This window comes from Tinamus guttatus, unplaced genomic scaffold (assembly GCF_059628265.1).
Source record: "Tinamus guttatus ecotype Peru unplaced genomic scaffold, ASM5962826v1 Tinamus_guttatus_pri_ptg000311l, whole genome shotgun sequence".
Lineage (NCBI taxonomy): Eukaryota > Metazoa > Chordata > Aves > Tinamiformes > Tinamidae > Tinamus > Tinamus guttatus.
In genome coordinates, this window is record NW_028288845.1 from 2,059,067 (window position 1) to 2,081,762 (window position 22,696).

General features: G+C 37.8%; 1 protein-coding gene across 1 annotated transcript in view; it reads right to left on the reverse strand.

The window, feature by feature from the left end:
• The window catches only part of COL4A4 (collagen type IV alpha 4 chain), a 58,139-nt gene that overhangs the window by 14,569 nt on the left and 20,874 nt on the right, over positions 1-22,696 (reverse strand). Inside the window, exons 7-34 of the mRNA XM_088528514.1 lie at positions 22,016-22,084; positions 21,709-21,744; positions 20,849-20,911; positions 20,336-20,371; positions 20,127-20,168; positions 19,314-19,394; positions 18,996-19,049; positions 18,709-18,768; positions 18,084-18,128; positions 16,976-17,029; positions 15,698-15,767; positions 15,191-15,295; positions 14,356-14,520; positions 13,807-13,899; positions 13,312-13,475; positions 11,988-12,060; positions 10,601-10,707; positions 10,016-10,199; positions 9,193-9,261; positions 8,400-8,504; positions 7,655-7,873; positions 6,645-6,806; positions 5,788-5,958; positions 4,224-4,367; positions 3,486-3,593; positions 3,061-3,239; positions 2,087-2,150; positions 457-531 (exon numbers count right to left, since the gene is read on the reverse strand). Of these exons, the coding sequence (XP_088384640.1) occupies positions 457-531; positions 2,087-2,150; positions 3,061-3,239; positions 3,486-3,593; positions 4,224-4,367; positions 5,788-5,958; positions 6,645-6,806; positions 7,655-7,873; positions 8,400-8,504; positions 9,193-9,261; positions 10,016-10,199; positions 10,601-10,707; positions 11,988-12,060; positions 13,312-13,475; positions 13,807-13,899; positions 14,356-14,520; positions 15,191-15,295; positions 15,698-15,767; positions 16,976-17,029; positions 18,084-18,128; positions 18,709-18,768; positions 18,996-19,049; positions 19,314-19,394; positions 20,127-20,168; positions 20,336-20,371; positions 20,849-20,911; positions 21,709-21,744; positions 22,016-22,084 (2,797 nt within the window). The remainder of the gene's footprint in view (positions 1-456; positions 532-2,086; positions 2,151-3,060; positions 3,240-3,485; positions 3,594-4,223; positions 4,368-5,787; positions 5,959-6,644; positions 6,807-7,654; positions 7,874-8,399; positions 8,505-9,192; positions 9,262-10,015; positions 10,200-10,600; positions 10,708-11,987; positions 12,061-13,311; positions 13,476-13,806; positions 13,900-14,355; positions 14,521-15,190; positions 15,296-15,697; positions 15,768-16,975; positions 17,030-18,083; positions 18,129-18,708; positions 18,769-18,995; positions 19,050-19,313; positions 19,395-20,126; positions 20,169-20,335; positions 20,372-20,848; positions 20,912-21,708; positions 21,745-22,015; positions 22,085-22,696) is intronic.

Genomic DNA, 22,696 nt, shown 5'->3' on the forward strand with positions numbered 1-22,696 from the left:
AGAGAGAAAAAAAAAAGGTAGTTTCTCATTTAATAAGTTACCCATTCCTCATTGCATATTTAGAAATATAAAGGTCTGGTAAGGTTTTGTTTGAATAGAAAAAGAATTCTATTTTCAATACTTTAGATGCCTGCATGTGTTTGTTAGCACTGCATCTCCTGTTCTCTCTGCTGGTATCTCTAAAGCAAGAGTATAAATGACTAACAAGATACAGGCAAGCCAGCTCTTCTCCTAGTAGCTCAGGGTATGTTCACAGGTGTATTAAACTATAGCTGACTATATCTTCTACGCTCACACTAGCAATATTGTGATACCTCTCCAACCTGTTGGTTTGTAACTATAGAAAAGACAGCTCAATACTTACAGAAAGCAGAGCTTCTTCCCAATCCCTCCCACATGCCAACAAAGCTTGTAGAAATTTTCTTATGTCCAATTCTCTTAATAGTACAGAGGTACCTGGTAATCCTGGATCTCCTGGAGGCCCTTTTTGACCACATGTACCAAGCAGAACAGTTGGATCACCTTTCTCACCTGTTAAGGTAGGATGAGTTTCATTTGATATAAATATTCTTTTCATCTACAACACTCAAACTGGAGAATTTTGTAGGACTGAAAAACCTCCTCACAAATATTCACAGCTAGAAGACAATTCTATAAAATGGACTGTGAGAATAGAGAATGCGAAGTGCTTTAGCACATGGAAATTATCTGCCAGTTCAGGCTGTCTTGAAGTACTAACTCAATTATTTGTATTTAGATTCCTGCCAGTATCAATGCACATTTTCCATAGTAACAACACACAAAGAACCTCAACAATTATGGTAACTTTTCTAGTATTGGCAGCATATACTGAATATGCTGAAAGATGTTACATACATTCCCTGTAGCACTTTAATAAAACATAGAACTCCTACAGAGGTAGGTTGTAAGAATATGCAAAATCAGTACAGCATGAGTCAACTTAGTATAGAGCTTTTAAGGGACATCTGGGGCTTTAAGCCAGGTAACCTCCTTCTGGCTGTGCTGAAATTCCTGTTTATCAGACTCAATAATTCCAAGGGATTTTGCTTTCTGTTTTCTGTACAGATGTCTGACCTTTCCTGCCTACTTGTGCTGTCTCAAGCTTTTTTTTGTCTGATGTTACTGTGAAGGTAAGAGGAAATAACTAAGTCCAAGTATCGCTAGAGATCATCTACTCTGCCAATCTCCATGTTTTTTAGTTATTTTCTGCTTGCTTTAAGGATATTTTTTCAGTAAGTTTGTTTTAAATTCATTTGATAAAGTTTACCTTATATTGAGTATTGTTCTTTAGTTTTTTTTTCCAATGTAGCAATACATTGCGTAGCTGAGAATGTTGCGTATTTTTGAGGAAAGAGAAAATGTAACTGTGAAAGAATTTTTCCAGTCTCTTTTCTTTTTTCTAGATGTTGATTTAATTTCATTATTTATTAAGAATAAAATCGTGCTCCAAGGAAATTTGGGATAATATGGGTGAAGTATTTTATATTTTGTTTAAACATCAAATTTTAAAATCTAAATATTAGACAACAAATTCTCAGAGTGATCTCAACCCATGCAAAAATCATGTAAGTAAAAACTCAATTTTTCAGTTGAATAGTATTGGATGCATAGATAATACAAATTCTGCCCTTTTTTTTAATGTTACAGAATTTCCAAGTATTTAAATACCGCAGCCTACAACACTGGAAAATAAGGGATATAAAAATAATTATAAATCATTATGTACTGTTTTTAAAACTTTATGTCTGTAAAATGCCATAAATAATGAAATTTTCCTTCACTTGGTCTGACAGATTTAAAAGATATATTACAAATAGGTTCTTTTTTGGTTAAATTTTAAAATTCCATTAAATTTGACAAAAATTCTTCTAAACTATTTTAAGATGTGATATTGTTAAGTGCAAATATTGCCTTTGGGTACATCAGATTTTTTAAAATGATATTCCCATCTGATTTATGTTCACTTCTGTCCCATTTTCTCTTGTAAAGTAAGTTCCCACCATGTATCAAAATATACACATTCTAATAATACTGCTGTCTTGCAAAAGCACATCTATATTATTACCTTTAGGTCCTTTTGGGCCAGTCGATCCTGGTTTTCCAGGGATTCCTGGTAAGCCAACATCACCCTGATTTATTTAAATACAAAATATAATGTTTCATGTATGATATATAACATGTAATAGGAATTATCTATAAGAGCATTTGATTCTCTTACAGTGATAAAAAAAGATTAGCAATCAGTAAGACTATATCTTAAACTCGGCAGAAAAGCATGCCATCTTTGTTACTGGTCCAACATTGATCATTAATGCTTCCAAGAGCCTCTAGATTATAATTTCTAATCATTTTTTATTTGTGTTTTTATAGTTTTTGCTAATATTTGGCTTGAATATTTTAAATTCCTTCCAATGGGCTTGAATGATTTAAAAGCTACTATGAAAATGTACCAAATGTTATTATATTTTATGCAAATATTACTATATTACAAATGTTAACCAGCCTGCATCCCGTGTGATGTATGTTTGCTTTAGTATATTTGTTGTTCAGCAGCAGTGCCTACCTTTGTTGTGTTGAGTACAGCCTGTCCATATGGGCACAGAAGCCCCCCAGCCAGTGTCTCAGCTGCTCTCTCTGAGACATGAAGAAGCAGCCATACAAACTTCAGCCTGGGGCTGCTGCTGTCTCATGATAGCACCAGTAAGTAACCCGGCAATCTTTTCTTTAGAATCATGTTAATTTTCCTAAATAGTGAAATGTTCCACCAAGTGGCAATATAGTAAGATCACAACGGGCATCTAGGAGAGAGGCAAGAGGCCATTCATTGACATTGCCTACAATTCCTTTGCTAAAAGAATTCCAGGCATTGGAGTGTTGCATTGAGGAACTGACTTTTCATATTATGAGTCTGAGGCTCTTTTCTCAGCAGAACAGTCTAAAGAGGAAGTGCAATATAAGTACCCTGTACCATTTTTTTTGGAGTCAGGAGAGATGTAGCTGCAAAATCTACGTTATCTTTTATTGCCACTTTCAATTTACCTGGTCACCTGGTTGTCCTTGAAAGCCCATAATTCCTTTAAAGCCCTTTGGTCCTGGAAAACCTTGTGATCCTGGAAACCCCATCAGTCCAGTGTCACCATGGTCACCTGGCAGTCCTGGGAGACCATTTTTCCCTGGAAATCCTGGGATGCCTCTGGAACCGACATTGCCTTTTTCACCTGAAGTTAATTACAGAACAAGATGACCAGTTTACTCAAGCTGTGATTTGACGCTGATTTGGAGCCTGGCTGTGCATTCACACTTTAATTGCCTTAGTAACTGCTCGAAGAAACTAGCCTGCACTTATAGCTTAAGAATCTACAAAGCTAGATGTTAGTGTGAGGCCAAACCGATGAAAACACCAGCCGTTTTTACTGAATCGGAGGGACGTGTGCCCTGTGTACAGCTTCATTTTATGGTCTTACCTCTTCCACCTCTAAGTCCATTCTCTCCAGGAAAACCTGGTTCCCCCTTTTGTCCCTTCTCAAGTCGAATGGTAATGCAGCCACTGTCTCCTGGTGGTCCTCTTTCACCTTTGAACCAAACATGGAACATAAGTAAATCCTTGATGGCTAAGATGTCTTGAAAAGTAATTTCAGTTCAGGCTTTCCTCACAGAGAAAGTCTTCAGCAGATACCAGTTGTTTCAGCAGGGTCACTGCTGTCACCACTTTTTTCTTCTCTTGCTTTTTATTTAAATCAGTAGTAACTGAGCCCATGCTACACCAGAATCATTCCCTACCTGCCTAGACAGAGGGCAATTGTACTGTCCATTGTGCAGTCTGTGATTTTGAATGACTACACCCTCAAAATGACTATTCTCCTCTCCGTATTAATATTTAAATAAGTTATTTTCTGTACACTTTACACAGAGTGAACAACACAGGTAATATAGAAAATATGAAAATCTTAAGTTTCAGATGTGTACAGGACAAAATCCAAGGTTTCTTTGAACTGGTTTGATCTACAGTAGTAAATGCATCTATTGACCTGAGTGGAATTAATTTTTCTTAGTGAATTTTCATTACATAATTGAAAGTGAGAGAACTGTATTTGGTATATCTGGAGATGGAAGAGAATATACTGTTTTAACAAGCAGAAAATGTAAATATATACCAACCACAGTTGTAATGAAACTACAGAGTGAAGATGGGTTTTACATACCTTTTATTCCCAAATCCCCACATTCTCCACCAGGTCCAGGTAGACCCATTTCTCCTTCTTCCCCTTTTAAACCAGGGATTCCCGTTGGCCCTTGTATTCCTGGGAGTCCTGGGAATCCTTGAGGTCCTCGAATCCCTTTGCTTCCTGGTAATATTAAATCATTTGTTTACATATTCAGTCTGTTATGGTGTTGCTGTCATACTCTAAGAATGAGTATAAAGCAAAAAGTAGGGTGTTTAGAAAGACTCCTTAGGAAATCAGGAAAACTACTCAATAATTAGAACATTGCTTCTCATCAAATCCAAACTCATCTAGAAATCCAGAGTGTCTTGAAACAAACCTCCCTTCCATCCCCTCCTTCTCACACCCCACAGTTGTTAAAGCAGCTATTCCCAACACATGCCTTAAATACAACACATAATCTAAGTCACTATCTGATTTTGCTTGTGGCTACTAGAAATCATGACTCGATTATCCAGATTGACAGAGAAAATAGGGCCTTGCTGCAGAAGCTCAGGACTTTTGCTCACAAGTCAGTGTTGATTTGGGAATAAGGTTGCACCTAAATGTAATGGAAAGGGGCACCTAAACCAGCCAACCACAAGGAAATCTCTCACTTATATGCAGAGGTCATGTCCTCCAATTCTTATCAGCACTATCTTTCCACAAAAAAAATGGAGTGGAGTGCTCAAAATATTTTAATACTGCTTTCTACTAACATGGGGCATGAAATGGTTCTGGTGACTTTGAACAATTGCCCTGAAATTGTTGATACAAATTGTTGATACAACTGCTCTGAACTGTTGATACAAAACACCTAAATTGACATATCACCTTCCCCTAATCTCATTTTCCTGGAAAATGTCCTTCCTTTGGAATTTAAAATCTCATACAATTCTCAATGGGATCTAGCCTTAGTTCAAGTCAAAAAAACCTTCTAACTGTATCCCTGCTGACTAGGTTAGTCCAGCCCTAGTGCGCATCAAACTTTGATTTTTTTTTTCCTGTCCATGGTAAATGTAGTTTTGCACTAGAACTCATGGAACTGCCCAGTTTAAACGCCGCTTTCATGCTTCAGCAGCTCTTAACCCAGTGTAGGCAGGGATCTGCTGCACAATTTCTCACATTCTGGAGAATTATATGTAATATGAAGCTACTTCTCCCTTTACTGATCAGCGTGCATAGCATGCAGTCAAACACTGCCTTAGTAAAGCAGATCCTCTAAATATAGTAACAGGAATATTGTTTTTTTAACATATCACAATAACAACCTAATTAAATAGAAAATGGTGCATGGAAATATGACAGCAAGATCTTACAAAACAAGTAAAACTTCAGGATACCCCAGCTGTTCCTTAATCTTCAAATTCCTTTCATTCCTATATTTTACTATAAAAGGAAGAATAAAGGACGCTATTGTTAGGGTCTTCTCCTTCTGCAGATATTGTAGAAGCTGGAAAGAAAAATAGGGTGCAAACTATTTCTTAGCTTTAATGGCAGCAGAAAGATCTCCCCCTACAAGAGTGGTTACAGTCATGATGGCTTTGCATGATGCTCAACGTACCTGTTTGGCCTGGGAAACCAGGTGCTCCCCTATCCCCAGGAGATCCTGGAACTCCGCGGGAGCCTGGAGGTCCTGGGGGCCCCGGGGAGCCAGGAGAGCCTTTGAGACCTTTCAGCCCAGGTGGTCCTACAAGGCCTCTGTCTCCTCTCTGACCTTTAAAGCCTTGTAATCCTGAGAAGAGGAGAAAAAAATGCTCTACGTATATAAGTTGTACATAAATGCAGGAAAAAAGGCTCAGTAATTGTGTTTAAAAAGTAGAAAGTGGTAGATTTTGGTGTGAACTTGAAAATCATCAGTTATGGCAAAATGACTTGAAAGCTTTGCCACCATCCTGGAAAGGAATCTTGGTTGTGTCTAGATTTTTATCTGGAATATTTTGTTTTCTATAATGAGTGAAATATCAGTAGAAGCTTCCTATGAAAAATCCTAACTTCTAATTTAAAAGTAATCCTAACTTTTAATTCAAAAGTAGTTTTAATATACACTTTTTTTCCAGCTTTCCTTAAATCACACTTAAGATAAAGAATAAGGAAGATAAAATTCAGGAACTAAGTTACTCAGGACAACAATGTAAGAGACAATTTGCTCTTCTTATTATTCCGCAGCAAACACATTGTGATTTGGCTGGTTAAGGAACAGCATTTAGGGAAAAGGTAAGTTGGACAAAATCTGAGAAGCACATTATATATTCTCTGGGTAAAAGGGAGCTTCCTATTAAGGAACAATCCCTGTCTATACCAACTACAGAATTTTTCATGCTAGTCAAAAAAAAAACAACCAAAAAGAGGGTAAGTTTGTTAGAGAAGATATAAAGATATACAAAGCTCAGTGTAAGGCAACCTAAAGATGTTGTCTACCTTGAGCGCCTGGTTGGCCTATGACACCTCTGAGTCCTGGTGGTCCTGGCAAGCCCCTGTCACATGGGAGACCAGGGAAGCCTGGGCAGCCTGGTACTCCTATACCACCTTCTGGGCCTCTAAAACCTTTGGCTCCTGGAAATCCTGGAGTGCCAGGCTGGCCTGGAAACAAAAAACATTGTAAAAAGTTTTCCTTCTATTATTTACCATCCCTCAGAATTCCTAATTGTAATTCAGAAGTGACATATTTGATTATTGGAATATTTTACTTAACCTCTAGTTTTTGTACAAATTTCAAAAACTGATGCTTTTCTGTAATTTAGAATTAGCTGTTGTGGAGCTGTTGCTCTAATAGAACAAATACCAATTCAGCTCTCACCTAGAGGTGAGGGGGGTTTATGGCCCGAGACACGAGCTGTTTCTGATGTGTGGGAGAACAGAATGGAAGGAGCTCACAGGTATGGACCAGCTGCAGAGAGATGGATTCAGTTCTACAAGGGTTCTCTGCACAGAAGGGCATGTGTGTGTTGACATAAAAAGGAAACAGGAATATCTGCTATGAACCAGAAAGGAAGTCGTGCTGTGGAGACGCAGATGGGGGTAATACTGTGTAACACTGGGCAAACAAATCATCTGTCTTCCTCCTTTTGCCTTTTTTTTTTTTTTTTCCGTCTTTTCAGAGTAGGCAATTTGTGAATATATATGTGGAGCAGAGCACAAGATCCTAATCACAGATGGCCACCTAAGAGTCAAATAACAACAGTAACAGCAGGAAGCTGCAGCGCTACTCCAGGGACTGGGGAGAGGCATTCTTGTTCTGCAGTGCAGATCTTCTACAGTGGCTGCTCAGCTGTAAGAATACAAATGTAAAAATATGGCCTATTTTCACAGTCAGCATTATGGATCCATGCAAGGGTAAGCCACATCAGAACCAGCACTGGCCTTGCTAACTTTCTTCTCCGAGCATATTAAAATGCTTCATTTAAAAAAAAAAAAAAAAAACCTCATACCTTGAAGCCCAGGAATGCCTGGATCACCCCTTCTTCCTTGCGCACCAGGTGGTCCTGGCGGTCCTCTATAGCCTGGGATTCCTGGAGGACCATATGTGGTATCACCTGGAACACCCTTCTGACCATCTAAGCCGGGTGGACCTGGAGGACCACTTTTACCATCAACCGTAGATCCTCTTACACCCTCATCGCCAGGATCACCAGCTTTTCCTCGAAAGCCTGTCAATATGATTTTTAAATTCAAACAGGGCATAATTCAGAGGATTTTTAAGAAGTGTTGAACATCATAATGCAAATTTAACTAGAAATAAATTATCACTTTGCAAGAAAAGTAACATAATACAATATACTCTAGATTCCTTATTTACATCTATTGATACATGAGGAATGAAGGGCATCATTCCTGTGGGAACTGATTTTGTTTGGGGCAACATCTGTTTATTTTGTGTATGGTCAATCTTTGTCCAGTTCTATTTGCTAAAATGGTATTAGTTATTTTCCATTTACAGTGCAAATCTATTTATACTGCAGTATTTCCTCCACTGCATTGAATTTTACATCACTGAAGTACCTGCCTAGAGGTAAGAAAGGGAAGTGGTAAAGATTCCTCTATCCCTTTATCCTCCCCTAAGCTTTAGTTGTAGTGTAATTCCCATTCTAATCGACCATGATAGCTGCCTTACCCTGTTTGTGTGCATTTTACCCTGACCAGCAGGTCTCTTGGACAAAGAAAAGCACATTTCACCTTGCGGCCCAGGGATTCCTGCTCCTGGTCTGCCTGGCTGGCCTTTCTGCCCATCAAAGCCATTTGGTCCGGGACGACCAGGGAGTCCTTTTAAACCCTTTTGTCCTGGAACAGAAAGAGAATAAGCAACCTATTAAACCTCTAGCTACCACCTGCAGTAGTGATGTCCACTATCTTAAAATGACTGTTTAAAATCCAGTCTCTTCATTTGTTCTGCTCAGCATCTCTGTATTTTCATGAGATTTTTTCCAAATGTTTTGGAAATGATCACAAGCAACATTAGGCCAGTTCCTGGTACAGTTCTTATTTAATTTGAACAAGTGAAGTCTTGGTAATAAGTATTTAGATCTTGAGGTTCAGGCATAATTTGGTATGAGCAATGTCAGTCTAGAAATTACAGACTTGCAGCATATCTTTGCTTAACACTCCTTTCTTTCCTGGCATCCTGATGTAGGCATTCTAGGACCTGCCAGAGTCAAACTACCTGCCTATTTTCAGTCTCTCTTATGCATTTTAATTGAAGGAGGACAGTTTCATGCAGCTACCTTCATGTAATCATTTCTGTGGTGGCAGCCTGCACACCTTTTGATCATGCAAACTGCAGCTGTCAAGCCTTTGTTTATATTAGATTAGTATTAGATTGCAGTTTTACAGTTTGAGCAATATACCTTTTTAAAACCTAAAATGTGTACTGTATATTTTTATGATAGTTAATTTTTTTAGTTAGCAATTAAAACTCATTTTCAATTAAGAAAAACAGAAATTTCCCCCATCTGGCCCTCAGTAGACATACCTTGAGCACCTTTAAAACCTGGGTGCCCTGGACTTCCAGGGGATGGTGGAGTAATACAAACTGTCTCACCTGACGCAAGAAGAAAAAAAAAGAAACTGATAGTTTTTATTTGTGAATAAATGGAATCTGACTGTTTGCTGTAATATTTCTGTTAAATTAACCATGTGCACAGGCAAAGAGAAGGGACTATATAGGCGTATCTTCCTTCCCATACTGTATTTCTGGTGGAGGTTTGGTGGAGAATCTTAAAACACATTTTTCACACTATTTATTTATATTACTGGTAGTGAATCAAGATGTTGAATGCAGCTTTGTAAAGACAAAGATTTTTATTTTTACTTTGCATCAGCAGAAATTTCTCTTTACAATAAGCTGGGTTGAAAGACAGAGAAACAACATTTTCATCTCAATTCTGTGTACATTTCTTGTTTATTCATATTGATATCAGGCTGGAATTGTTTTTAACCAGAGAATATTTATAAGCAAACTGAGCCACAAGCATTTGAGTTCTCCCTGCTCCTTCAGCAAAAATGCCTTGCCCTGCGCCTGCGAATTCTTATATACAGGAATACTTCAATGTGCAAGTACCAGTTTGCAGGTTCAGAGCCCCTAATGATTCATACTCCCACCACCGTTTCCTGTAAAATCCACAGAGCACTCTACTTTTCAGTGGGCATGTTTCACAAGACCATCAAACTTGCCATAATTGCTTTTCACTATAAATGAATGAATAACACTGCATATGATCAATGTTTGGTAGGATCTATTACAGTTCCATAAGTATTTCATCTCTTTATCTCTTAATATTTACATTCAGATTTACCTTTCTGACCCTTTGGCCCAGGTGGCCCCACACTACCAGGATCCCCGAAGTCCCCAGGCACTCCTCGGACTCCTGGGGGGCCAGGAAAGCCCAGGCCAGGCAGTCCCATACGTCCTTTCACCCCAGGACTCCCTGGGACCCCAGGGAACCCTTTGTCACCCAGCAGTGGTACTCCAGAGTCACCCTAAAAGAAAAGAGTTTGTGGATAAGAAGGAACAAGCCCTAATTTCTTTCTTCTCCTTGATTATCAAAAGCTGTGTTATACAAGTATCTTGGGAAACTCTGGTACCAGTTTAAGTGACTGGATGGATGACATGAGCAGTTTAAAATATACAAAGGCAACTGAACACAGGGCAGAGTCTGTGCCTTCCTGATCCCATATCCACACTGTATATGCAGAAATTATACCCAGAAATCCCACAATGAAAAGTGGTATTTATAAGGAAATCATTTTTCAATGGTTAATTACTATAATATTTGTTTGATCAAAATTGTAAAAGGAATTAATCTTCTATGAATATGGAATAAAATTACACTTTTATTTAAGCAATCGGAAAAAAAAAAGTCACAGAAAGTCAAACAAACCTTGTCTCCTTTCTCTCCAGGCAATCCTAATTCCCCATCTCTGCCATAATTTCCTCTTTGGCCTGGAAATCCTGGAATCCCTCTAGGACCTCTTTCTCCTTTTATTCCTTAAAACAGTTTGAAAAATGAAATATGACATTTACAGCAGCTTTTTAAAATTTCTTTCTGCTCGTATAAGTGCTGGGTAACCATTTATTATATCTGGATCTGTATTAAGGATTTTCAATTCCTGAATTCAGATTCACTTGGTGAGATATTTTGGGCTCAGGAAGGCAGTATGAAGTTGGACACCTCATGGAACAACTTGGTCTCTCTGTAAAAGGCATGTTTATAGGCACAAGAATGCAACTTCTTGTCATTCCATACGCAGAGAGTAGAAATGTTTTGCTACTGAAATCAGTCAAAGTTTTAATCCTTGATTTCACTGAAATTGGCACACAGCCTTGCCATGTGGCACGTTTGCACCAAAATTCCTGAAAGCTGTGGATGTGTGTGCCTGTGTATGTTTCTTTTCCATTATTTATGAAAATGTAATTTTTACATCAAGAAAAATAAAGGATTCTTGACACAGTAAAACAAGTCTCTAGATTTATTTTATTTAGATTCATTCTGCTGGGTCAAGAAATACTTTGCAAATAAATGGCATATGTTCTACCCCACTTCAATATCCGTAAACACACATGGGCATCCAAAACTAAACTAACTCTTTATAACCGGTAAGTTAGACTTTCTTTTGTTTGAACAATTAATTTAGCATTTCTAATTAAGTTTTGCCGACAGATAACTGTAACTTGTTGCTTTCAGCTTCTTTTGCAAATTATCAGCGTATCTGTGAAGGGTCTTTCATCTGTTTAACTGCAAGAATTTTGTTTGTGCAACTTGTGGCCTACTGTTTCTCTTCAAGGCCTGGTTCACAGTAATTTTTAGAAACAGGAGCAGGAATTTGAATGGCTATTGAGATTTAATTTTTTCCCAGGAAGAATGTTTAAATGAAGGTAACAGATGAGACACTGTCTTATGGCACTTCAGAAGATGTGTTGTTATACAATAATGTTTCTTCACACTGTGACAAGAATTGTGTTCTGTTTAGTCTTAGCTATATGGACCTTGATAGGATCCTGGTTATTTTTCGGGACATAAAGTCATTTGTTACCATTAATAGCAAGTTGTTAAACCTGTTTCATGTCTCAGAGTAAAAAGTATAACTTGTTTTGATCAAGATGATGATGAAATAGATAGTACCAAGAAAGCAGTCTGGATAAACCAGACTTCTAGGATTCAGTAACTTGGCAAATAATAGTTTTAATAAGAGTACATGAATGCAGTTCTCTCATTACTTAAGCATCACAGAGGAAGCAAAAAAGCTAATGATAAAATGCAGACTTGCCTTTTATTCTAATTCTTCCTGGGTCACCTTTCTCTCCTTTTTCACCATCTTGCCCAGCAGAACCAGGTGTTCCCTTGCCGTTGAACAACAACAAAAAAGTGTAAGTTACTCTCAAGCAATGAAACAATATATACAGTGGGAATTAAATATCCAACATGGGCTCTAAAACTAGTAATGAGTGAAAAAAGAAACACTATCCCTTTTGACATCTATAAAGACATTTCTGAACAGAGCCTTGTCTTTTCAGTTTATCTCTGCCAAAAGTGCAGAGATACAACTACATAAAATGAAGTAATTCAGGAAAGAATTGGGCCTTTCTCAGCTGTAGCTTGAAATGCAAGAATATTAAGATATAAAGAATTCACAAACTCTTCCTCTTGCAGACTGCAACCCTGACACCACCGAGGCAAGCAACTGGAGCATCACAACTGCTCAGTGAGGCTGCCCTCCCGCTACTGAACGTGCCGGTAAGTAGATGAAGTTTATATAGCAAGAAAGACATTCACACAAATTGACGAGACTTGATTTTGATGGTTTTGGTAATTTTCCTTCTACAGACTAGTAAATCAAAGGCAAAATCTTAATTCCATTTCTGCCTTTTTGCTAATACATGTATCGTAGAGAGACACGGCATTGTCCTGGCACCATGACCGAAAATGGAAGATTATAAAGTAATATGGAACATTGAGGGGATAAACACAGCACAAAAAATAACACTGCCTTTCTGAATCTGTGGCAGAGAGACTATATTCAGACTGCCTCATCAAAGTAATTAAGACTGTGGATACCGCTCTAAATATTTCAAGCATTGTATATGAAAAATAGGAAAGACAAGAAAAAAGAAAATTGCTTGAAATGTCTAACTAAAATGAAGGTTTCCTTGCCCTGCCACCCTCAGAGGAATGTTGACATAAAATCCATCTTGACCTGCTAACGTCATGCAGTTCTTTGTCTTAATAACATTTTGCTGGAAATCCTTTCCTTTGAAATAACTGAAAAAAATTTCACAGAGGAAATCTGTGTGTCAACAATATTATCATGAAAAATGGTGGGTATTCAAAGCTAAAAGTAAAAAAGAGCTGAAACCAAAATAAAATGAACACACACCAGCCTTCCCAAGCCTCCTGACCACCCCACAGAAACAGCAGGGGATTCTATTCTTTGGTATAAAACTTTGCCCCTTGATGCAAGAAAAAAAAAAACCTAAATAAGCTGTAAAAACATGTAATAAGGAGACATAAAAGCAATGTTCAGAGAATTTTTCAGGGCAGCTTGTCTCCCCACCCTCCACCCCACAAACATCTCTCTCATGAAAACTACTCACAGGGAGCCCTGGTGATCCTATTGCACCAGATAAGCCTGGACTGCCTTTTTCTCCATATCTTCCAGGGTATCCCATTTGTCCTTTCTTTCCTTGAGTACCTGGAGGTCCATGTATACCACGGACACCAGGAGGACCAGGACTACATGAGCAGAGGCCTTGATTTCCTATGTGGGTGTTGCAAAATCACATTCAAACAGTTGCAAAATTAGTAATACTGCCTTCTACTTTTCTGTATGTGTAACGCACAGAAAATTTTATTTCATGATGGCCTTCAACAGACGTGAAGCATATCAGTATCCTTTTACAATATTGAGAAACTGCAGTATCAGGATGATTATTAATTCAGAAGCCACAACATGAACAGGTCACTTAACGGACCCTTCAATAGGCATGATCCTTCAAGTCACCATAAACTGCTTGCAAATTTAGACCTGAGGTGCTGATAGGTCTGGCTAAGGTCTTGTATTTAAAATGCTGCTATCCCGGCTTACTTACCCTTTTCTCCTTTTTCACCTTTCCTTCCTGGAGGGCCTGTCTGACCTTTTGCTCCAGGTTCTCCAGGTACTCCTCTGTCAGTACAAATTACACCTTTAAAGAAACAGAAATTGTACAGCTAATATAAATCAGGCTTACTGTTTTCACAACTTAATGCACGTGTTCTCTTTTCCCTTATTTTGGCATCTTCACCTGATAACTACTGATCTGATGAAATGCTTTACAAGACATTGCTTACAGATCATTCTACAAAAGTCAGTCTGGCTAGAGTCCATGTTCACACAAGTGCTTTTTATTTTTGCTACCCTTTCTTCCTTTCCCATTACTGAACTTTCTGGCTCTTGTTTTTTTACAAAGGATGCTGATTTGGGCTTCTCTATAATGAGCTCTGTTTTTAAATTCAGGTCCTGTATTTTTAAGGAACATTTGTCATGTTTGTTAGTATGGTGGTGGAGAAAGAAGAACATTTTTGTTAGTGCTGCACTCTTGAGTCTATTAACGTGCAAAATGATGTTGCCCCGTACAAACCGCTGTTGCTGCTGAACCTACTGGGTGGCCCAGGTAATCCTGGTCTTCCTGGCTGTCCTGGTAATCCTGGCGGCCCAGGAAATCCTGGTCTTCCTGGGGTTGATTCACCTGTTCCAGGGAAACCAGGGTCACCTTGAAAACCTTGTGGTCCTGGTACCCCACTTGTTCCTGGCAGGCCAGGCAGACCTGCAAAGAAAATAATGATATATGGCCCATACAACATCATAATAAAGATTACTATGAGATAGCAATAAGGGAATTATAGGCCATTGAGAACTATCCTGCAGAAGAGCTTCTATAACAAAGACTTAACTGGGCAAAATCCTCCGAAATGCATCCTTTTTATTTATTTGTCTAGTTTTGATTCATATCTTTTTAGGTTCTCCAAAATTCCCAGGAAAAAAAAAGAAAAAAAAGGATCCTGCCTTGGACCTTCAAATACTCTCTTCTTTCACCTCATTATCTTTTTTTTTCCAGTCACCCCAGCCAATCTTTTTTTTCCTTACACACAGCAAAGTCCACACCTTGGATCATCCACATCATCTTGGTTTTCATCTTTTTGAGCAGAGAAGAGAATTTCTGGGCACAGCACTCCAGATACAGGCATACCACAGGGTTGGAGTGGTCGGGAGCATTCTGTTTTCTCTTTTGTTCCTTTCCTAGTAATTCCTAATGTTTTATTTGAGGCTTCTTCCTTCTTTTTTTTTTTTTTTTGGCTCTTACTTAGTGCTGAGCTAATATTTTTATAGAACTGTCTGGAAAGTCCACATCTTTACTGTTAGTGACTCACTGCAAACTAGAATAAGGAGTTTTCCTACAGGTAGATAGTTCATATTTTAATCCCAACATCTCTTACTTGTTCCATCATCTCCTGGTCTTCCTAGTGGGCCTGCAGGGCCAGGTGGTCCAATCGACCCCATATCACCAGCAGGACCTGGAAATCCAGGATCTCCCTGCAGACCTACACAGAATTTTAAAATATGTGAATTTAACATCTTACACAATTGACATCTTAGATTTAAAGTAAGCTGCACCTGGAATTATAATTCAGGAACTACACAAACTACCATTACCTAACATGGGTCTTTTTCATAGGTCTAAATATGCTAAACAACTAGCCTGGCAGATCTAGCTGTGACTGCATTCATAAAGATATTTAAAGTAAATATTTAATCTGAAATGTGTACATCTAATATAGGTCCAGTAAGGTCAGTGGGACTCGGATGAAATGCAGGATGTGGCAATAAGGGAGACAGTGTTTTAGGATCTCTGGTGAATCACTAATGATGGCTTTCAAACACCTTAGCAAAATAGGTCCTGCACACTTTATATGGTAGAAAAAGTAATAGAAAATAGCTATAACCTTTTACAGGAAAGAATGGAGCTCCAACAGTTCCAGGAGGACCTGGGGGCCCTTTTTCTCCAGGATCCCCCTGTAAAAATCCAACAATAAAGTTTACAGATAGATACAAGCATGCACTTTGCTAGTGTGTTACTGAACTTTTCAACAATAGTGGGGGCACAAAGATGTGGCAAATCCAGATCACCTAAGAAACTCAATTCTGACGCTTTATAACATTTAAGAACAGACAAAAATTCTTTAACAGTAATTAAACAGTAATATACCTTAATGCATACACATTTACTTGACATTTTGGAACTTGCAACTGCTGTGTCTTACTTCATTCACAGTATTGTAAAACAGGGCCAATTACAGTAAAAATAACTGAAATTGAAATACTTTGATTTAAAAATAATTCTAAAATTGTTTTAAAATTGTATAAAAGAAATAGGAAATTACTTTTATGATGACAGATAAGCATGAATTAACCTGAATCAGTTGCATCGATACATGATTATTTTTCTTTTGCTCTGTGCATAAGCAAATGTAGTATCATCTTCCTGAATCTTTATGCAAACATTCCAATTTTTCCTAGCATTTTCTTGTGACAAGAAGTTGTCTGCATAACAGCAGTAATTGTAATTGTCTGCTTACACTTTGCAGCATTAACTGATGGCTTCTGAGGCTGTGGGCTAAGGAACAGGGATTGGAGAGGTTCTGTGTATTCATTGTGATACTCCTTCTTCACGTATTTTCTCTCATTTATTAACGATGCCCCTCACTAAAGTAATATGTTTATCACAGTGAGTATTTATTAACAACACGACACTCAGGGTTTGATTCCAGTTTTGAAGGATAATGGATTGCAATGATATTTCTATTACTGAATGAGACATGCAATGTTTACATCTAATTAGCATCCAAATGATCCTGCATTGTTATAATGCTAGCAATGGGTAAAAGGCAGAAAAAAATGTATATCCATGGAGAATTTTTTCCAACTATGACTACATAAACTCAGAAATAACTGTTGGCAAATGGGAATCACCAGCTCCTGTGGTCAGTAATGTGGAGTTCCCCCTCTCATCATACGCACCAGACAGAAAAGTTTTCTCCCATAGTTACTTACCATTACTGTGCTGAGTAACTACAACTATTATCAAAACAATAAATCTTAAAAGTAGTTACTATTATAGAAAAAGCAATGATCTGATAGGCAGGTGCATTTGGGAAGAACTATTACCATCTATATAGATACATGCACATATGTATGTGTGTGTGTGTGTTCTTTCTTTTTACCTTTACGCCTGGATAGCCAACTTGTCCAGGAAAACCAGCAACTCCTGGTTCTCCCTGGAAAAGATTACATAAATATCTTTGGGTAAATCTCTTAATACATTAATGTTGCACAAAAATCAATATAGCAGTCATACTGGCATCTTATAGCAACATTCACAGTTTGTTTGAAAGAACTTAACTGAACTTGTTCAACAGGATTTAATGGAAAATGAATTCTGAATTTCATACAATCTATTCAGCAAAACAACCTCCACACGCACCTTTTTATAGATCATCAGGTTATTTTAGATATCAGTCAGTGGATACAGTGCAGCTGGAGCACAGAACTCACTGGAACACATACGAGCAGGCTCTAACAGATGGCTTCTGTTTAATGTAGCTGAAATTGGCTTGTGGCTTGCTGAATGACCCTCTTAAACTATTACTGCATGGAAAGCAGCTTTATATATCAGCTTCTCCTATCTTTTTATGATCTATTAATATATTCATGTATCCAATATTCATACTCTTTTGAGCTGACAGTGGTATAAATCAAAGTAAAAAGTAATTTAGCAAATAATACACCTGGAGAATAATTCAAGAAGCAAATATCTGTACATTAATGTGATTTATGAATAGATTTATGAATACCTTAACTAAATTTGGTGATCATTTTGGAGAAGAGATAGGAAAAAAGCAAGATGTACTTACATATGCTGTGCTTTAATTCAGAAAGATGTTGTAAGCTCATAACTAACATTTCACAGACTTAACAGCAAAACTAGAATTTCATGAGCCAGAAAGGCAAACAAAATATATATGTAAGACAAAGTGACAAAACTTGCCAAGGTATGTAACTTTTCTATCATGCTATCTGCATGTTCCACTTGCTATTCCTTTCGCTCACAACTTTGGATACCTTTGCCAACTTCTGCCCAATTTCAGAGAGGGCAGAGGTTCCAAGGAGAAGGAGGTCATACAACCTTAGTGGCAACAGCAGCAGGGGAGAAATGAGGGAATGCAGTATGAGCTATCAAGCATCAAGAAATTCCAAATCTACACAAATCCATAGGAAATCAGTCCTCACTGATTCCACTGCTCAGTGTGCTGCTTAGACTTTATTTCTTACCTTTATTCCAGGAACCCCTGCAGGTCCATAAGATCCAGGACTACCCTGTTAAAAGCAAGCAGATTGAAAACTAAAACAGTGAAAGGCTATTCGAAACCACACCCGAACACTTAATATTCCTTAGATAATTATTACCCAGCATAATATTTCCCAGTAGTTAGCATTTGCAACTATTGTGCATGGGCATGAATTTGAACTATAGCCAGAAAGTCTTCACTTAAATTTTTATTATATTGTACCAAGCATAATAGCAGACACATTGCTCCATGTGAGCACTGTTATGCAAATCAGGTGGAAACTGCTGCAAACACTTGACACCAGTATGTACTAAATACATTAAAAGTAGTGTTAGTACTGTGTTATCACAGTAGCTTTGTGCAATACTAAATATTTATTGCAAAGTCCCCAGATTTGTTGTCTTTCCAGGGACAGAAAATATATATGATTTTATGCTTACGTCTGGGATGAGGTGACTCCCAGAGCAAAAAATGTATAAATACTTCAGATCGAAAGACAAATTTGTTTAAAAAAATCTTTTTTAAATTAAACTTACTTAATCTAACCATCAAATATTTGCTAAAATAATCATACTGACTTTGGGAAATAGTTTATTCTGCTTTCTTACCCGTACTCCAAGGAATCCAGGAATACCTTTTTCACCCTTTTCTCCTCTCCCAGATACACCCTGAAACATTCAAAACACTTTCTTTAAGCAAAATGCTTGGTAAAGTGCTGTTATAAACTTTATTTTATGTGCATGTTTATTAGGTTATGTATATATTACATTAATAGTACTTGTTTCACTTGGTAGGTTAAGTTAGTGGGATTTATTTCATACAGCAGTGCTTCAATTATTCACTTACAGGTCAAGGAACATAAAACTGTTGCATATAAAAAAATCACATTACTTACCTTAGGTCCACGTGGTCCTCTATATCCCGTAACCCCAGGAAGTCCTTTTTGACCCTAAGTGTACAGGAAAAGCTTCTAAGTGTATTTGGATATGCATGATATGCCTATGTGCCATTTAACTTTCCTTACTGTGATAAAGAGCCATCTCCCAGGCAATGAGCTTCAAGGCCTGTGGGAAGGGTGCCGAACGGGTTTTCTACTGAAGGTGATGGTTTATTACAGCAAGGTATGTCCTATGTATGACTCCATTGCAAAAACTACATCACAGGCTTGTACTTGCTAAGTTGAGTACAGTTAAATGCAAATAGAGATTAACACCTTTTCTCCCTTGAACAACTGAGCTCCAGGAGGTCCAATTAACAGTGGTGAGCCTGGTGGCCCAGGAAGTCCAACATCACCCTGCAGAAGTCAGAGGAACAGCAGAAGGAAAGTTTTTGTTCAGTGCAGCAATTCAGTGAGACTTAGCATGCATACTGTACTGCAGAATTATGTATTTCTTATGTATTTCTTTACTCACTAAACACGTGCAGATAAGTCAGGGTTTGTACTGAGGTCTGTAAGCTTCTCTACATTCTTCCCCGATGAGCATGGCTGAAAATCTTAATTCACTTCTATTCTCTCCCATCATTAAAAAATAATATTACAGTTAAGGAAATAAATGAGAGCTCTGAAGTCATGGTTCCAGCTCTGAGCCAGTTACATGACTGTCACTCTTTGCTGCCACGTTCCAACCTGAAGCCTTTGAGCATATGGCTTCCTGCATGTAAACAGGAGATTTGCTATGGAAAGTTATGCATATTATAAACCTATATGGATTCCAAAAAGCGATTAGACCAATTCATGAAAGAAAAGTCAAATATGCTACTTTGGTGTTGGAAGCCATGAATATGCTCAAAGGTGGAGACGGGGAGAGGAAATAAGGCTATGTGCTTCTCCTGCTCTTACAGAATCACTGCAAGATCAGAAAATCCAAAGATCCACATGGAACCCACACACCTGTGTATAGTCAAACCAACAAAAACTCAAACATGCATTTCTGTTCAGGAGATCTTCAATAAATGGAACTTAATTTCTTAGGATGTGCTTCTAATTCTAGAGCAAAGACAGCTTTAATACCATTTGTTTTCTTACCGGCTCCCCCTTCTGTCCATCCACTCCAATGCCTGGATTTCCCTAGTTGACAAAAAACATACACAGTTTACAGATAATCAGAAAATCCTGATAACAGAATTTAATTCAAAAAGCATCAAAAAACCTGATAACAACCACAAGAGATGTTTCAAGATCTGTATGAATTAATGCATTATCTCACTAACAGCTTCAGGAAAAAAGTTGCCTACCTGTTCACCTGGGAAACCTGGGAAACCTGGTGTACCCTTTAAAAGAAAGAGAAGAAAAGTTAGGATGTCTCACATAAAAAGACAGCTTTCTTTTGAAAATTATACCTACTTGACAGCATCACACAGGGTTAGAATCTCCACCTGGGATGCACCCCTCTCCACCTGCAATTTACCTCACCTGGTTGCTACTTTCAGAAAGGCTCCCTTTTCCTGTCTCCCAAGATGGGCTTGGGGAAGAGGAATAAAGGAGAGAGCACTACTAGCATTCTTCTAGCTGCCAGGGTGAAACACTGTCACATAGGCATGGGAAGGAACAACGGATACCCCAATTCTCATAGTTCCAAACTTACAAGGTAAGGGAAGAAACTCGGTTTTTTATCAGCTACCTCAGAAATGATGTCTAGACTTGAATTCATACTGCCTTAATTGACAATAAAACAAGTTCTAACAGCAATAGACTGGAATTTGTGCATGTCCTGAAAATATGAGGCTATGTAACTGTGGTGATCTTACAGGCAAGCCTGGTTGGCCTGGGTATCCAGATGGGCCTGTAGTACCTCTTGATCCTCTAGGTCCCTGAAAAAAGATGGAAAAAAAAAAAAAAAAGACTTCTTTGTGAAAAAACTACAAGCTTTTCCTTTTCTTCACAAAAGCAATTTCTCTAAAATGCCTGTATTGCTTGGACTCAGTCTACAGGCCACTGACTGCGTTCCCCCCAGGTATCCTTGGCCTGAGGTTTATACCTCTCCTGAAATGTAATGGTCACTAGAATAGTTCTGCACTAGTTTTTGGATGGTACTGTACCGATACTGAGCAATGTAAAGTTATACAGTATCAATGGATTGAACAAATACCTTTTTAGCAGCTGTTCTAGAGTGTGGGAACTTGATATAGCTCATCAATTAATATTTTTATGGAGAGTCTAAAAAAAGATCCCAGAGTCATAAGAGTGTGAGTTTATAAGAGCTCGGTAACCGCGTTAAATCCTCTCTCCTACCTCTGTTGTATTTTTATGGCCAAAATATGGTAGAATGCTACATGTTCTTGGAAGATCCCAAAGATATTTTTGAAGAAAGTGTTACAGCTCTTTGCATCTTGAATCTCAAAAAAAAATTGACAGACTTGAATATATCAGGTGTAACAGTTGTCCAGTGCTTTGCCAGTGCTTCAGCCCAAACCACAGTGCAGCATGGGGCAAGGTTCATTTTTGCTTCTTTGAGCAAGCAAGAGCTACCCATGGAGGCAATCTATAGGAACTGAATTTTTGCTATACTGTGTTTTTGAATATTGCTATTTATGAAAGGCACAGAGAAATCCTAATATTGCTTTATTATATGTAAAATGTATGTATAAATCCTGCTGACTGTACTTACTGGCATGCCAGGAGGTCCAGGATCACCTCTGTCTCCCTGTAATGACAGTCATTTAACAAATTAATGATTTGTTAAGTCTTATTAAAAAATCTTTGACTTTTAATTGTGGAAATTTTGTAGCTTTATAATTTTTAAGATCTTAAACTATCTGATCAAGTTGTATATTTGCATTAAGCTTGCTTACAGCAAGCTTTATTAAACAGTTAGGATTTTTGAAAATAATTAAATATGCCATACATATTTTTGTTTTTTATATATATATATATATATATATAAATATATATATAGTTTGTAATCCTATACTCACAGGAGGTCCTTTTCCAAAATGGGAAAGATATACTGAATTTCCTTTTTCTCCTTTTTGTCCTGGATACCCCTTTAAAATTAAAAAAAAAAAAAAATCTTGTCAAATATTCTGCTCTGCTTTCTGATAGCAGAGATTCATTGGTATTTCCCTTGGCTGTGTTCTTCTGGTGTTCACGTATCGCTAGGTAATCCATAAGAACCACTATTGCTTCATCAGCATTTTGCAGTTCTTCTATTTAACAAGATCCTTAAATGTAAAATTCCCTTCTTGCCAGGGAGCAAAACAGCTCCTCACAGCTTTTGGACTTCTGCCCTGTTAGGGACTCCTTAGCTCTTGGGTACATTCTAGAGTCTTTTCAAACTTGGCCTTTCTATTGGTATTGCAGTCTCTTATTTCACTGGGTCAGTGGCTTTATTTATTATGCGCTCTATTTCTCCGAAGTTCATGCCACAGTTTAGAAGAAGCTACGTTAATTCTGCATTAAAAAGCTGAAAGCATGGACGGCTTTACATGCCTAATATTTAACATTTCCAGACATTAGTAAATACATTTCACAGTTTACAAAAAAATGTAAATCCAACACTGAAAGGCCTTGTTTATCATAAAATTAAGTTTTAATGCTACTTGCAGTGGAGTTACATAACTTAGTCTATCCTAGCACCCTCAAAACCTCAATCTGTC